The 16,683-nt window shown below is 38.5% G+C and overlaps 1 protein-coding gene across 3 annotated transcripts in view; it reads right to left on the bottom strand.

Annotated features, from left to right (window-relative positions):
• ndst1b (N-deacetylase/N-sulfotransferase (heparan glucosaminyl) 1b) overlaps positions 1-16,683 on the bottom strand; it is a 111,281-nt gene that overhangs the window by 22,319 nt on the left and 72,279 nt on the right. For all 3 annotated transcript variants that reach the window (XM_077195285.1, XM_077195266.1, XM_077195275.1), the window contains exons 3-7: positions 14,437-15,379; positions 3,842-4,315; positions 2,470-2,557; positions 2,101-2,255; positions 61-246 (exon numbers count right to left, since the gene is read on the bottom strand). In XM_077195285.1, the coding sequence (XP_077051400.1) occupies positions 61-246; positions 2,101-2,255; positions 2,470-2,557; positions 3,842-4,315; positions 14,437-14,976 (1,443 nt within the window). In that variant the 5' untranslated portion in view covers positions 14,977-15,379. The remainder of the gene's footprint in view (positions 1-60; positions 247-2,100; positions 2,256-2,469; positions 2,558-3,841; positions 4,316-14,436; positions 15,380-16,683) is intronic.

Here is a 16,683-nt window from a genome sequence, read left to right as displayed (position 1 = left end):
TTCTTCCACATTATAATCTTCATTTTATCCATTAAAGGCATAAAAGCTTAACATTCTTACACTGATGCCACTGTGTGCGAAGCCCCTGCGAAAGCGTGCGGGTTTGAGGTGGGGATATTCCTCTGTACTTGTCACTTTGATGCCCCACACTTTCTTCCAGGCCTCGTACAGCTGCAAATGGATGGGATACACTCCGGAGTGATGGGGAGCCACTGCATAACCCATGTTTGTGGGAATGCCATGCTCCTGAAAGGGAACAGAAAACACAACACAGTAATGGTAAAAAAAAGTGTACTTCAGGATATGCACTTATAATTGTGCATAAGTTCATCTCAATTTCTATATGCTCTAAAAGTATGTACATCTCTGGTGAACAGAAAATAAGTGTTTTTTTGAAAATTCCATGGTGTAAAATTGTGCTTTGATGCCACATGTGCATTTAAATCTGATTTGTTAATTTAAAATGAATTACACCTTAACTTTAAAGTTTATACATTTTAAAACTGCTGAGAGCCACTGTCTACAATACCTTGCTTATCTTTTACAACAAATGAGAAATAAAAGTCACAAACTCCTCCACAGGGCTTGTACGCAATATTAGCTAATGTATGCATGCATGGATGTAAAGAATAAAAAAAAATAAGTATATCATCCAGGCACTTTCAATGTACTGTGGGCCCTCATGTATTTGAGCCATGATAATTCTAATCTTACATATATAGTCAGTCAGTCAGTCCATCCAGGATTTCGCAATTTTGCGAGCACAGATTTTAACGCAAAAGTAAGCAAACTCCGCAATAAAGTTTGCAATTTTTTTTAAATTGCTGCGGATTTCCACAGAATTTGACTCAAGACATGTCGTGCGGCATTATTACGTGTCATCGCGCATTCAGGCATAGTGAGTCAAATATGAGCTAAAATTTCTCATTTACCAACTAACATCACAGTTTTATGCTAATCTGTGTTTTTGCAGTGTAACAGAACACAAAGTAAAACAAACAATGGGCAATGTAAAAACATTTTTTTTAATGTTTTTTTATTTTGTGTTAAATTTGAATGAAATTAAACGTTGAAATTGCATTGTTATGAATTATTATTTTCAGGATTTTCTTTTTATAAATTTAAGAGACCAATGGTTCTTCATGTCAGAAAAGTAATAAAAATGTGTATTTAATGTTGTCTGTGGTGTACACAGAAAGTGATTAAATAATTTTTATTTAGTAGGTAGCAGTTTAAAATAGGGATTCACGATATATCGGCCGCCATATCGGTATCGGCCGATATATGATTATTTTTAATGTTATCGTTATCGGCCGATGACCGTTAACAAAATTTAGCCGATATATTAAAGCAGATGAATAATGTATTAATTTCTTCAGCTGAGACACTTCAGATGGGCACTGCTTGCCATGATGGTTTCAAATTGCTTGAAATATGATTGAAAATCACTTCAAAAAGGAAAATACAGTTCAGTGCAACATGCAGCGCAAGTCTGTCATATACTGTAGGCTACATCAAATTATAATGAGAACATTATAATTGTGTTTGGGTCATGGCTTTTAATTGTGAGACTTTTGTTTTTGTAATCAGGCTCTCAAAAATTATATAAAAATTTGGATTTAGATTTATCGGCCAATGTATCGGTTATCGGCTTTCTAATATATACAGAATTATCGGTTATCGGTATAGGCCAAAATGTTCATATCGGTGCATCCCTAGTTTAAAAGAACCCTGTTCTTGCCAATTCAAGTTTTCCACCTCAAAAAAGAAGAGAAAAAACACCTCGCAATATATATTGCCCAATTTGAAAAAAGCCATCACAAAATTAAGCCTTTTTTTCCACATCACAAAAAAATCTCTGCGAAATCCTACATGGATGGTATAATGGAACTGTTATGTTAGAATGAAATATCAATATATGACAATTTTCTTTCAGACAAATTATATGATCTATAAAAACCTACAGACACACAAGGAATAAAGTTAAAAGCCCTAAAAGGGTTTTATTTAATTTTTAAAAAAACATTAAAATAAATAATATACAGACTTAATATTCAAGAAAATCAGACCATATCTCTGATTATATCACCTAGAGCTTACCTCCGCGAACTTGCGGTTGAGCAGCATTTGTTCAGCCAGCACAGACTGGTTGTGGAAGAGGTGTGGCTGCATGTGACTCCACATGTGGGGAAACCACCAGAACTCTTTACTGTAGGACAAAAGCAGGTCATCTCCAAGATCTTCCTCATCTGTGCCTGGAAAATAATTACACAGACACAAACGGTGAACATCTTGAGTCTATTCCAAAAGCTGCCTTATAAAACAGCATCCTAATCAGCTCATAAGTGACTGATTAGGAAAACTCTACATGAGCAGCAACTCACGCATAGGAGACTTGACAAACACTCACAGATACCATAAAGACTGTTGTTAGCATTTTGCTAAGCAAACAACGTGATATTTACTTACCCGCATGGAAGAACTTTCCAGAGAATCCCAAGTTGAAGGTGAAATTGGGCACGTGGGTTCGGAGTTCATTCTGCGTCTCTAGAAGTGCCTTTGAAACATGGAGTTTAGCAATTTAATAAAACTCGCCAAAACACCCCTAGGTCAGTTAACACACAAAACATATTCAAAAAGTACAAAGACAGCAGATGAGAACACAAAAGAGATACATAGCTTAACACACGCCAACGCATGTATGCGCACAACCGTAACAGCGCTAGAGGGACAGCACAAGCATGTCTACTGTCTGTTCGTCTCCTCTGTTTGCTTCATTACCCTTCTCAGAATTAGCTCTGCATCTGCCTCTCATTTGATTTGTTTACTGTGCTTGTTTTTGACTGCCTGTCTCTCCAGTGTGACTCAATCAAAAGCCTGATTCATATTTAACTGCACAGAGGTCCGCAGACAGAGAAGACGTCTTTGATTATGTTTGCTTTCTATCCTTTCCCTCGGCTGAACATCTGCAACGGGGCGCCCCGAAGATGAGAGATTCACAAGGATGCAGAAAACTGCATTTGAAATATTCATGCTTGTGCCGAGTCTTTGGATGCCCTTTGAACAGTGAGTCGTGAAAAAATAATAAAATAAAAGTGAAATGGAATGAAGAGGAGAGATTTGGAAAAAGAACTGCAGAGGTTGGAGCTTCTTTTCCTCAATGCATATTTCCCTCAGTTTAAATTAATTCCCTTCTGTACATTTCCCATCCTTTCTTTGACTCACAAATAAGAATTTGTTTTCTGCTGATCCAGTGAGCCAGAAATTAACATTTGTTAAAAAGTGTGTGTGGATGTCCGTGGACCTTCCTGATGATAAAAATTACGTCACACGGACAGTGAGTGGACCGCCACGGGACGCGGACAGTCGATATAAACTTTGGGCTTAATCTATGTATTAATGTATTTCTGTACATCACAGAAATATCTCGAAGCATAAAAATAAATATACATGATTGAAAAACATAGGACGTAGTGGGCAATAGGGTAGGACTATTCTGTCAATTGGCCCCACAATCTCTCACATGGGTCCTTATCCATTCTTACTGTTGAGCCCTACTTTCGCTCTATGCATATGTCTGGATAACCGGAAGGATAAGCAGACAAGGAGCGGGTGAGAGAGAGATAAAGAAAATAGGAGGAGAGCATCATTTTTAAGTGGATGTATACTGCATGGATATATGGCCAAGACATCCAATCATAGCTAGACTTAATACAGTTACACTCGCTTCACATTTGAAATGTATAAATGTGATGGAACTGATAATAAACTAGCAAATCAATTGCTATTTATTAAAGAAAAACTGCACAAAGCGAATTTTCAAACAAAAAAGCACACCCACCTTGACGTCAGAAACCTTCATCCGTGTGCCCTCTTTCCCAACGAAGATGTCATCGACATCAACCAGTATGTAGCGCTCAAGAGCCAGTGAGAGACGTTTGCCAGTCAAGAAACTCACTGCGTCCACCAGCACCAGTTTGTGCAGCCAAAAGTTCAGGTTGTTGCCGAAGAGTACCCGCTGGATGCCATCATGAAGACCCAAATCCTGAACCACGGCTGCATGAAGGGGTCCGGGCGCTCCACTAGCCTCCGTACTCCGTCCCCGAGCTAACAGCACAGGCTCATAGGTGGTATGGTTAGACTGGAAGACAGTCCAGTCATCTCCAGGTAAGGGGCCATGTTCCACTTCCCGGGCCTTGGTTATGAGCAGCAGTGGAGACTTGGGGTTGACGCTACAGTCCCTTAAACCCAGATTGGAGTGCAGGAAGAGAGGAAAGCCCTTGAGCTGGGCACTCTGCAAACTGTTCTCATTAGCCTTTCATGAAGTGTTGGAAGAAAAGAGAGCAGATGAGAAATGATTGGTAAAATATAGGAAGATCAAAATCCACTTCAAAGGGGTCATATTCACATTCAGGTTTTTAGCATTTTATTTTTCCTCCATTCATACTTTTAGTCAGTCATAATTTTGCATTACAAGACCATTATCCATATTTAACCCTCTGGGGTCGACAAACGCGCCGGCGCGTTTTGCTCGATTTTTTTCACATAGCAGGAAAATAGACTTAAAATTAGGGATGCACCGATCCGATACTCAGCATCGGTATCGGCTCCGATACTGCCATTTTTGCCGGATCGGGTATCGTTCAGACGAGGCCGATCCAAATCCGATATTGTGCGTATACTATTCTGTGTTATTGTTAAGTCCCACAAAAGCACCTAAAACATAATTCATCATAAAGTTTTCGTGCACTATATTACAAGTGTTCTAAAGGCATTATAGTATAATGTGAGATAGAAATTAACATTTAAGTAATTCAATTCAAGATCACGTAAACTTTTCCCTCTGCTGCGGCTGTCAATCATTCATCATTCTTCATTCAGCATTCAGCGTCGCGTTCGGTTACGACAGTCAACATGATGAAACTCTCTCCAAGATGATTCTATGTTACTATTATTATACTTGATCTGTAGATAAAGCTCTATGGTTTCGCATAAAACAACTTTATCTTGTTGGACTTTATTGCTGTAACTTAATCATGTTTCTACCGGGTGTCTCACAACACTAGAGTACAAACAGAGCACTATAATTGTTCTTCACGCGCACAGTAACTAAAATTTAAAACTGTTAAAAGAAAAGGCTCAAACTATTGGATAGATACTTACTGTATAATACACTACGCATCAATATGTCTTTCGTTTGTGCTTTGAACTTTTCAATGCGGACTCTGCGCGCTGTGACTCCATGTTGCTTCAAGCGCAAGCAAGTTAGAGCTTTTACTGCTGAATTATCCACTAATCTAGTTTATAAAAACATTTTTGTCATAGATTATGATCATATATTTTTTGGACTTGTTTTTCTTTATAATGAAGTTGTCTGTATTAAGTAGATTGTGTTTAACACACAAAAGAGTGATTATCAGTTCAACACACAGAGAGTTATATACATTTTACTTAATTAAAAAAAAACTGCACTGGTATCGGATCGGCATCGGTATCGGTCGATACTCAAAATTTTTGGTATCGGATCGGATCGATTCTGAAAAAAGTGGTATCGGTGCATCCCTACTTAAAATACTCTGTCATTTTTGGTCATACACACTTAAGAAATATAAAAAAATAAACTGTTGAATGTCTATTTTTTTATGAGTCCACTTACAATCGAAATAAAACATTGTGCTTTTGTAAAATAAAGAAAATAAACAGGGTGTGCTTTCGGTCTCTCCATCTCCGTTAACCTTTTTTCTGGAGCACATCTCTAAACTTAAACAAAACTTACATACTATTCACCCAAGCATGAGCAATATATCTTAATATTCATTTAAGTTTGTACTTTTAAAATATCGAATTCAAAACTAAAAAAAATATTCTCTGTTTATGTAATCTATAAAAAAAGAGAGGGCTGTCAGCCGATCTCATTATCGTTCTCTCAGCTCATTATTCTGCTAATTTGACACGCCCACGGACAGCGCGCGCTACTCAGACGCAAATTATCTGAAGCGACACATGCAAACGTGTCAACGCCCCTCATAAACGCGATAACACAACAAATTTAATCATCAGATTAATGTACCTTTTCGTCTTGCGAGGCTGTGACTGTGAGGAGTAATCCTGGGACATTTACCTCAGAACATGTGCTGGTTTATTTTCATATTGAGTAGCCCGATCTAGCCGAGAATTGTGAGTAGCCTAAGTTTTTTATTCTTGTGCTTTGTTCTAATGTCTGTAAATGCAAAAAGACTGTTTAATTTTGAATCACGTTTCTGTGTGTGAATGAAATAACGGCACAGATGGGCGCTGTTTTTTATGTTTAGCCTACTATGTTACAGATGGAATATGAAAGACAACATTTCGTAGTTTTGGATAGATTATAAAGTTTTTATTCTAAAATATCAAATAAGCTTTTGTCATCCAGTTTCTGCTCATATTTTAAATATATAGTAGGCTATGTTCTGTCAAAAATAAACTCATCAACTAAGATGTTATTATAGTGTTTGTTCCAATGTAAGCTATATAAAAACTTAATGAATCCTTAACTTTAAAATATGTATGATAATACTGTAGGATAATACTGAGGAATACTGTAGTAAGTTTTTTTCATTCTCAAGTGAATCGCGTTTCTGTGTGTGAATGAATGAACGGCAGATATGCGCTGTTTACCACAACTCGCAAAAAGACAGTTTAAATTTGAATCGCGTTTCTGTGTGTGAATGAATGATCCGCTTTTAGCAAACTATATTGCTATACTGAGATGAGTAAAAATCGACTGATATATGTTGAAATAAAATGTATTTGTATAAGCAACGTATTAAACTGCAAATTAACATTTATATTTCTTATATAAACGAAAGACCTATGTTACAGACATATGAAAGACAACATTTCGTTGACTAGTTTTGGATAGATTTTACATTTTTACTGTAAAATATTTGCCACCTCAAATTAGCTTTTGTTTGCCAATTTTTGCTCATATGTTAAATAGCCTATAGTATGTTTTGTCAAAAATAAAGTAATCAAATAATATGTTATTATGTGTTTGTTCCAATGTAGCCTAGGCTATATCCAAAGTAATGAATCCTTAACTTTGAAATATGTATGATAAAATGTATACTTTAGTTTTTACAAAGAAATATTGCACTTGAATTGTTGTAATTGTAACATTTTTAATAAAAATATATATTTACAAGGTAGATGTAAACAAACTATTAAAAAGGTAAATATAAGCCTTTTCTTTAAATAATTTTTATTGAGTTTTATTAGTGACAAATTTGGGGAGAGGATACGAATTCCAAAACTGAAAATAGAGTATGAGAATTAACTGCACAATTACTAAACATGGAAAAATATTTTAAAAAATGAGATGCTTCCAACTGTGAACCAATTTGGTAGAATATATATATATACACACACACACACATATATATTGCTCTTGCATTCTTTCTTGTGACTCAGTGACACACCTGAATGAATGGCTCATTAAGTATGTGGGCCCCATAGTCTCCTCAGGTGTGAACCACTAAACATCCACTTTTACATCATTTTGAAGAAAAAACTCTAGGCAACGACATCCATTAGTCAAAAGTCTTGTGGACACATATTTAGTTTGTGTTTTGTGGCCTTATTTCAGAAACTTTATTTTTTATTCTTTTCAATAACCATGCATAAACAATATTCCCTCAAAAATACAAACATGTACATACATGTTGCTCACATATTATGGTAGCCCTGTTTGTGCTAAATAGAGTGTAATTACACCTTTGCCATTAATATGTTTATAAGCAACTAGGGCTGGGTACCGAGTTCGGTACTTTTTAGGTACCGACCGAATTGCCTCGATACTACCGAGTATCGAAACATGTCTTGTTTTTCGGTACCTAGGTCCTTCTAAAAAAATTAGCATATTGTGATAAAGTTCATTATTTTCCATAATGTAATGATAAAAATTAAACTTTCATATATTTTAGATTCATTGCACACCAACTGAAATATTTCAGGTCTTTTATTGTTTTAATACTGATGATTTTGGCATACAGCTCATGAAAACCCAAAATTCCTATCTCAAAAAATTAGCATATTTCATCCGACCAATAAAGGAAGTGTTTTTAAAACACAAAAAGAAGGTCAACCTTCAAATAATTATGTTCAGTTATGCACTCCATTCTTGGTCGGGAATCCTTTTGCAGAAATGCGGCGTGGCATGGAGGCAATCAGCCTGTGGCACTGCTGAGGTGTTATGGAGGCCCAGGATGTTTCGATAGCGGCCTTAAGCTCATCCAGTGTGTTGGATCTTGCGTCTCTCAACTTTCTCTTCACAATATCCCACAGATTCTCTATGGGGTTCAGGTCAGGAGAGTTGGCAGGCCAATTGAGCACAGTAATACCATGGTCAGTAAACCATTTACCAGTGGTTTTGGCACTATGAGCAGGTGCCAGGTCGTGCTGAAAAATGAAATCAGATGGAAGCATAAAGTGCTCCAAAATCTCCTGATAGCTAGCTGCATTGACCCTGCCCTTGATAAAACACAGTCGACCAACACCAGCAGCTGACATGGCACCCCAGACCATCACTGACTGTGGGTACTTGACACTGGACTTCAGGCATTTTGGCATTTCCTTCTCCCCAGTCTTCCTCCAGACTCTGGCACCTTGATTTCCGAATGACATGCAAAATTTGCTTTCATCCGAAAAAAGTACTTTGGACCACTGAGCAACAGTCCAGTGCTGCTTCTCTGTAGCCCAGGTCAGGCGCTTCTGCCGCAGTTTCTGGTTCAAAAGTGGCTTGACCTGGGGAATGCGGCACCTGTAGCCCATTTCCTGCACACGCCTGTGCACGGTGGCTTTGGATGTTTCTACTCCAGACTCAGTCCACTGCTTCCGCAGGTCCCCCAAGGTCTGGAATCGGTCCTTCTCCACAATCTTCCTCAGGGTCCGGTCACCTCTTCTCGTTGTGCAGCGTTTTTTGCCACACTTTTTCCTTCCCACAGACTTCCCACTGAGGTGCCTTGATACAGCACTCTGGGAACAGCCTATTTGTTCAGAAATTTCTTTCTGTGTCTTACCCTCTTGCTTGAGGGTGTCAATGATGGCCTTCTGAACAGCAGTCAGGTCGGCAGTCTTACCCATGATTGCGGTTTTGAGTAATGAAACAGGCTGGGAGTTTTTAAAAGCCTCAGGAATCTTTTGCAGGTGTTTAGAGTTAATTAGTTGATTCAGATGATTTGGTTAATAGCTCGTTTAGAGACCCTTTTCATGATATGCTAATTTTTTGAGATAGGAATTTTGGGTTTTCATGAGCTGTATGCAAAATCATCAGTATTAAAACAATAAAAGACCTGAAATATTTCAGTTGGTGTGCAATGAATCTAAAATATATGAAAGTTAAATTTTTATCATTACATTATGGAAAATAATGAACTTTATCACAATATGCTAATTTTTTGAGAATGACCTGTAAGTGGTTAATCTCGTCAACGTCAGTGAAACAATAAACATGCAGCATGATTGGCTGTGGCGGAAAAACACTAGTTTACGCGGCTGCCCAGAGACGTGGCTCGTCGCACTAGAGGCTGTAGTGTGTGTGTGTGTGTGTGTGTAAGCGTCCAACCCAGATAGATAGAAAATATGTGGAAATGATCAAAAGTGTACCTATGTACCCGACTCGATGCCATAAGCACACAATGCAATATTTTCGACAAGATAATTGCTGCCAAGACCGGTAACACAGTAAATCTGATAAGGCACTTAAAAGCGCACAGAATACACTCGAGAGTAGAAAGTTTATCAGCCTTCGACCACAAGAACTGGAGCGCGTCACAAATGAACCGAAACTCAGCGTATAGGATACTTGCCTCACAGACATGAGAAATAGTTCTATATATGTTCAAAATATGTCTACTTTTAAAAGAAACAATTAGAAATAAATAGTTTGATTACCTAATCCATATAGGCGCGCGCGTGTTCACTACTGCAGGGATGACGAGTCAGCATCGCAAATTCGCAATAATCATCTTTGCACCCAACACGTTTAGTAAACACTTGTTCATTAATAAACAATTAAAATATCTTCTTGCTATCGTTTCCCGACACATCCATAATCATTAGGCTACTTTTGCCAGTGCTTTGCGCAAGCTTCATGTGTGCTGAGCGCGAGGCATATATCCCGCACCCCAGTAGCCTATATTTAATTCAATTCACATTTATTTGTATAGCATTTTCACAATAGGGCTGGGCGATATGGCCAAAAAAAATTATCTTGATATTTTTTTTTATATCAGTCGATATCGATAATTATCACGATAAATGTCAAATCTTTGTTTCTTTCAAATTTAAAGGGAGATTTTCGCTCCTAAGGGAAAGTTGTAGAAACCAGAGCGTTAATTGTGGTTTTAAACTACTCTTTATTGTGAGAACATATCATGACAAACACTTACCGAACAGGTGAACATTACACAAATCTGAAGTAGAACATTCAAACATTTGTCATTTTTCCTAAAGAAAAAAAATATTTGAATAGAAAAATATATTTCTTAGTTTCTGCATGTGCTAATGGGGGATATTGTTTCAAGTCTTGAAACAGGTTTGTGTTGCCTAACTTTGATGGGATGTATCTTCAGCAAAGTTTGCAGTGCAGGCTGCAATATTAATATTACATGTTTTGTCTCAAAATGCATATTTGACTGAGTTGACAGTAAATCTACATCCTAACTCAAGCTAATACTATGTTAAATTTATGTTCATTAACAAAAACAGGTTACATTTTGTGGACTGTTTGAGTTTTATTAAAATGAACCATTGGTCATCCAGTATCATGCATTTAGATCATGATAACCACAGATAAAACCAGGCATAGCCTATAGCACATCACTATCATGGCAAAATGTAACTTTATGGTTTCCATGGTATTTGTATGAAAAACAGTAGCCTAAATAGATTATTAAATACTGTAATTATATTCCATTAGTCATTTAATACATTGTCTACATTCGTAATATAATGCAATTCAATATGTATATCCTACATTTCATGGTGCAGTTATTACAGGCTAACGTTACAGTAAATCCATGGTAAATCAATTCAGATTGTGACTGTATCATTTCACACAGTGTTTCTCCTGTTTGTCCGCGCCGTTTCTTCTGCCTTTAAACTGGTTTAAATCACTGAGACATTTGTGTTCTTCGCTGAATTCAAACGCTTCTCACTGGATCTCGAGACAGAGACCGATCATAGTAAACGCGTCTGCTCTCGTGAGCTCGCGCTGCGGTTTGGACTTTGAGCCGAGCGGATAAATGGTCCGTGTGGCGCGCGGTTCAAATGAGTTTCGTTCCGCTTTTGGCGCATAAACATTATCGAACATTTATCGAACTCTTGATATCGTTTTATCGAGAAAAATCATATCGCGATAATTATCGTTATCGATTTATCGCCCAGCCCTATTTGACAATACATATCGTTTCAAAGGAGCTTTACAGAAAATGCATGTGTTATCAGGGGTGACTGTGTGTAATGCATTTCAATTAATTTTCATTCAGTTTCATTGTTAAACAATGCATTAAGTTAAGGCAGAAACAATGAGCTCATTGAAGTAAAGAATGCATGTTGTTAAATGATTAGGAAACATAGAAAACTTTAGCATTGGTGATTTTTTACAGACTCAAAAAATAAAAGTTTTTTTTTAGGTAATGTTATATTGATAAAATTGGTATCGAAAAAAGTATCGTTCAGGAACCGGTATCAAAGTCAAGGTATCGGTATCGATTTTTTTTTTTTACGATACCCAGCCCTATAAGCAACTGAAAAAATCACAAATGTCAGGGCATGTCAGAACATCTCAAGGACCCCAAAAACCCCTTAGACCCCAGAGGTTATAATGTGCTCATGGCTGTGATGTCATAACCATTTTTTAACAGCTTAGACTTTTATTTGAATTAAATTCAGCATGAGTTTCCAACTACCTACTTGGAAAGGGCAATGGAACTCCACTTGAAGTGAGATTTCTAACTTGTAAAAATATGTTCAAACTCAGAAATCTGATTTTCAGAAGCTAGTACAGCATATCATATCCTCAATTTAGTTGCTAAGAGAAAACGGTCAAGAAATCAAACACCTGCAAAGCTAATGTGTCGACATTTTGCTTCTTTCGACATTGTTTGTAAGCGTCCAGCAATGCAGGCCTTCTGTAGTTAGAAAAAGACTAGATGTACTGTGAAAGACATTAGCTTTGTGAACATATTTTGTTTGTTTGTTTGTTCCCCTTTAATATATCACTATTGTATAGTTCATGTACTTTTTGTGAATTAGATACCCTGTGGTACTATGGGTGCCAGTTAAACACCATCCGCACTCATCTGCATGCAGCCCACTCTCCGCTCAGGCCAGCTGACCCTGTGAAGCTGGATCAATTGGTGATAAACTGCACACTGAGTGGAACAAACACAATGAGCCTTACAATTTGGAGAGAGGCCTGTATCCTGCTCATCTCCAAACACAGCCATTATTCTGCCACCAGAGGTAGCAATGGGACCCCTCTGAAGAGATGCAGAGTCCATGTCTGATGAATCATGCCCATTTTATCTGTTTCTTTTAATGGCAACACACTGAAACAAGAGGAGGTGATGTCACTCAGCACAGCAGGACTAGGAGAATAAGGGTGGATGGGAGATTTTCCACATATCAGCGGCCTAAATCAATAACTTCCCTGAGCCTCTCCTTCTCTCCCTAATTCCATATTCCTGTCTCCATTGTTACAGCAACACTTCCAAGCCAAAGGCTCTTGAGAAGCTTATCAGCATTTAACTTTCATTGACACTGAACAATTCTTGAACCGTGTTAGATAATTAGTCCATTTCCAAAAAGCTGTTAAAAGACTTGTAAGCCACCTTGTTATCTACTGCCAACATTAGCAACTCCGTTCTAAGGGAGTCACTTGGAATATCCTAAGTGACTGATTTGAAACACTATACATGTAGTAACTCTAAGAAGTTGATTACAATAGTTTGATGTTAGCATGTTGCTAAGCAACCAAACAACACACTTCTCTAACAAAAACACACAGTAAACAAATATTGGGTAAACAATCAATTAGAACTATGTTTATCAGAAACTCTGGTCTTGTTTGAAAGTTCAATGATTCTTTATTTTCCCTACTGAGCTGGGGTTTGCTTTTCTACATAGGATACATGTGATGCTGCCTTTACATTTGGTAAAAACAAGGAATAGTTTACTGCCGTTTACCAAAAAAAAGGTAACAGCCTTCATGTCAGACATCTTATGATCCCTTAAAATGCTAGGTAGTTTTGATAGGCAGCTCAATAGGTTTTAGAACAGAGCTAGTGTGTTTGGTTGCTGCCGGAGACTTAATATGGTCCCTAGAGATTATGCCAACTCAAGTGCTGGTTAGAAAACCAAAAGGGTTTATTCCAATTACAAATTGACTATGGATATGGGATTATGTCAGAAGACTAATAGGAGGGCCAACAAAAGTCTGAACCCATTGATGCATGCAAGCATAACTAAAATAAGCGCTGGTGTCCGCCGTGATGTTTCTATGCGTGCGTTCAGACATACTCCAACTCGTGAGAGATAAATGCATATGGCATTGACAGGTGCAAGTCAAGGCTTGATGTGAAGGTAATTATGCCTGTTCCATTACTAGTGGCAACACTTTTTCCTTCAAAGGGGAAAAAGGTTTGGTCTGCATTTGGGTCTGTTATCAGACATGCTCAAGGTTCTAAATCAATGGAATGCAGCAAGGAAAGGATGTTAACTGCCTGGACAAGAAAACAACATTTCCAGCCAATCAGGGATTGAACTGCTCCTGTTATTGTGTAAACCGCAAAGCCTGGGGTAAAAACAGCTTTGAGGAGAATCGGAGCAGCCTGAGTTAATAAAAATGAATGATAGCAAATTTTGTGCGGTTTCTTTTAAGATGTGTTGATGTCCTCGCCCTTCTGCTGCAGGCGAGTGAGACTCAAACAGTATCATCAACTGAGTTAACCTCCACTAACAATTAGTGTGCAGCACTTAAGCATGTGAGGGTAATAAAAGCAGACCTGGCCTTAGGCAAACAATATATGAGAACTGGGAGAGGAGGTTTACAATACGGTAATGACAGACAGCAATGAGCAGTAGTCAAATGTGGCTCTAGGGCCTATTATTTTCTCATACTGATTTCGAAGAGCAGCTCCCTTATAGAACAAGAGCCAAGACAATTAACAAAGACATTCAGAAATGTGCTATTACTGCAATGTTTAGCATAATGCCCCAACCTCCCTCTGCTGGCAATATTTCTGCAAACTAACATAAGAATCAGACTGTGAAATGTCAGCCGTGAGATTGTTAAGTGCAAGGTGATTGACCCACTGGAATTAAGAGTCATATTAACATCCATTAGTGACACAATTTTCTGTGAAAGGTCACACTGTACAAAACAAAATGGCGTACCTTGAAAAAGCCGATGATTCCAACGCCATACTCCACACAGTATTTGTCCAGCAACTCTCTGTTCCAGGCATCAAGGTTGACATATTTGAGGATGTTCTCATAGATGACCAGTGTGAACCGACCCCGGTTCTTGTCTGTGAGTGTGGGCATATCACCCTTCCCTGGAGCGATCTCAGTCTGATACCGAAATCTCCCAGATTCCAAGATGGCCACAATGTCCTGGCCCAACTGAGAATACAAGCTCTCCACAAACACCAGCACAACAGGGTCAGTTCGAGACATGTCTGCCGGTTTGGCGGTTCTGGCAGGCAGCACCCTTGCCGACGGAGGGGAAGGAGTTGCTCGGAGATCTTCCCAATCGGCAGTACCTTCTTCTGGGACCACTACGACTCCTGCTGGTTCGAGCTCCCGTTTGACGCCATACAGGAAATAGGCTGAGATGAGGACACTGACCATGCAAAAAAGGAAGAGTAGCAGCAGGCTGGTCTGCAGCGTGAGCTGACGGAAGAGCCGCCTTACACGTCCACACATCAGCATCATCACCTTGCAACCACACCAATTAGGATAGACACAGTCCTCTATTTACAAATCTATTGTATTGTTTTTCCAATGAGTCAAAAAAGATAAGTCAAAATTGGGCTTCTCCTTAATGCATTTGCTCATGTCACCATTGCAGAGGGTGGCGAGACGGGGTTGGGCAGGGGACTGCATGGGCGAGGTGGGCTTCCACTCTCCAGCAAGGGATGTGCACTGCCCCCACATGCACCAGCGGCCCCCTGCCCAACACCTTTATGCCCCTTCTCTACCCTCTCTGAGTCCTTATCTCCTGATCCAGTGTAGAGAAGATCTGGGTTTCAGACTTGGTGAAGGTGGTTTCTTGTTTTTCGTCACTGGATGCTCTAGACAGATCATGCCCAGAGCATTCTGGCCTCCTCGAGTTTACCTAAAAAGAAAACAGTGTTAATTTAACAAAAGTACACCTTAACTCAATGCAATTTTTGCAAAAAAATCTACTCTGCACCATTTTTGTAATCAATTATTTTACTTCTGGACAGAGCAATCCTTTAATTTAACTCTAAGATGCAACTGTGTATTCAAGGGACTAGACCACATGAGCAACTTGTATTACCCCTCTCTGAATGTCGACTGCAATTGCCAAACCCACATGATGCCGTGGGAGCACTACAACCTGGGTTTCTTTTCACTGAATACCAAGAACGTCTAAAGAGGCATTTACAAAGGCAATGCAAAGATTATGGGATAATGGAGGCGGCTTGTATTGATTAGTGAGGGCTTTAAAAAGTGATCCTCACTATCCTTCATGCACTTCTAAGGGCAAAAGTCATTTAATCGTTTCATCTTAAATGAAGGGTTTAGTGCAAAGTGTGGCACAGGTGAATGAGTTGAATATGATTCAGATTAGCACTAACCAAGTAAAGACCTCTGCAGAATGAGGAGAGAACCAATGGTGATTGCAGGAAATAGTGTCGAAGGCAAAAGGTGAGGGAAGCCATAAAATTGTTTGCAAGTGTGAAAGGATCTTGCAAGAGAGTTCATGCAAGTGTAACTTCAGGTGTTACCTAAACCTTTCCAATATTCCTTATGTAACTTTCAAATACATTTTGAACTATATAAAATCATTTTTCAGACAAAAGAACGGTAGAAACTTTGAAAAGTCAGCAAATATAGCAGTCAGCAGTTTTTTTACAGACGTCTTCTATGTTGAAGGACACCGTGTTTTTAGGGTTTTGTTCACTTTCAATAAAATCTTTTCAAAAGATGCAGGGTTTATAGACATGCCATTATCATTGGCCCACATGTCGTTTACCTAAAGGGTGAAGCATACAATTGCACACAGGGCGTCTGAGGAAAGACTGAAGTGAATCAACAAGACACAACGTGTCTGAGAAGCAATACAGGTCAATTTTCAAAGGCATCACAGACCTACTTCATGTATGGGACGTGTGAAAAGGGAGAGTAGAACAAAGAATCAAAGCCTTGCAGGGGTTCTGGGATAAAAAAATGCATGAATACCACAAAAAAAGGCAAAAGGCACAAGAGTATGCCTCTAATAAAAGGATGAAGGGGAAAAGAAAATCTTGCCAGAGAAATAAAAGAGCCTTAGAGAAGGTCATTTTATCTCTTCAAAAGGTTGCTGGGAGTACAGCATGTAAAAATCCTCTCACATTCACAATCCTTAAACACAGCTGTTGATTCTCCTGTCTGCTCGTGATCCAGAATTCTCAT

This window comes from Siphateles boraxobius, unplaced genomic scaffold (genome assembly GCF_051911475.1).
Source record: "Siphateles boraxobius isolate OS27281-9 unplaced genomic scaffold, OSU_SipBor_1 11, whole genome shotgun sequence".
NCBI lineage: Eukaryota > Metazoa > Chordata > Actinopteri > Cypriniformes > Leuciscidae > Siphateles > Siphateles boraxobius.
This window is presented reverse-complemented; position numbering and strand designations above follow the sequence as displayed.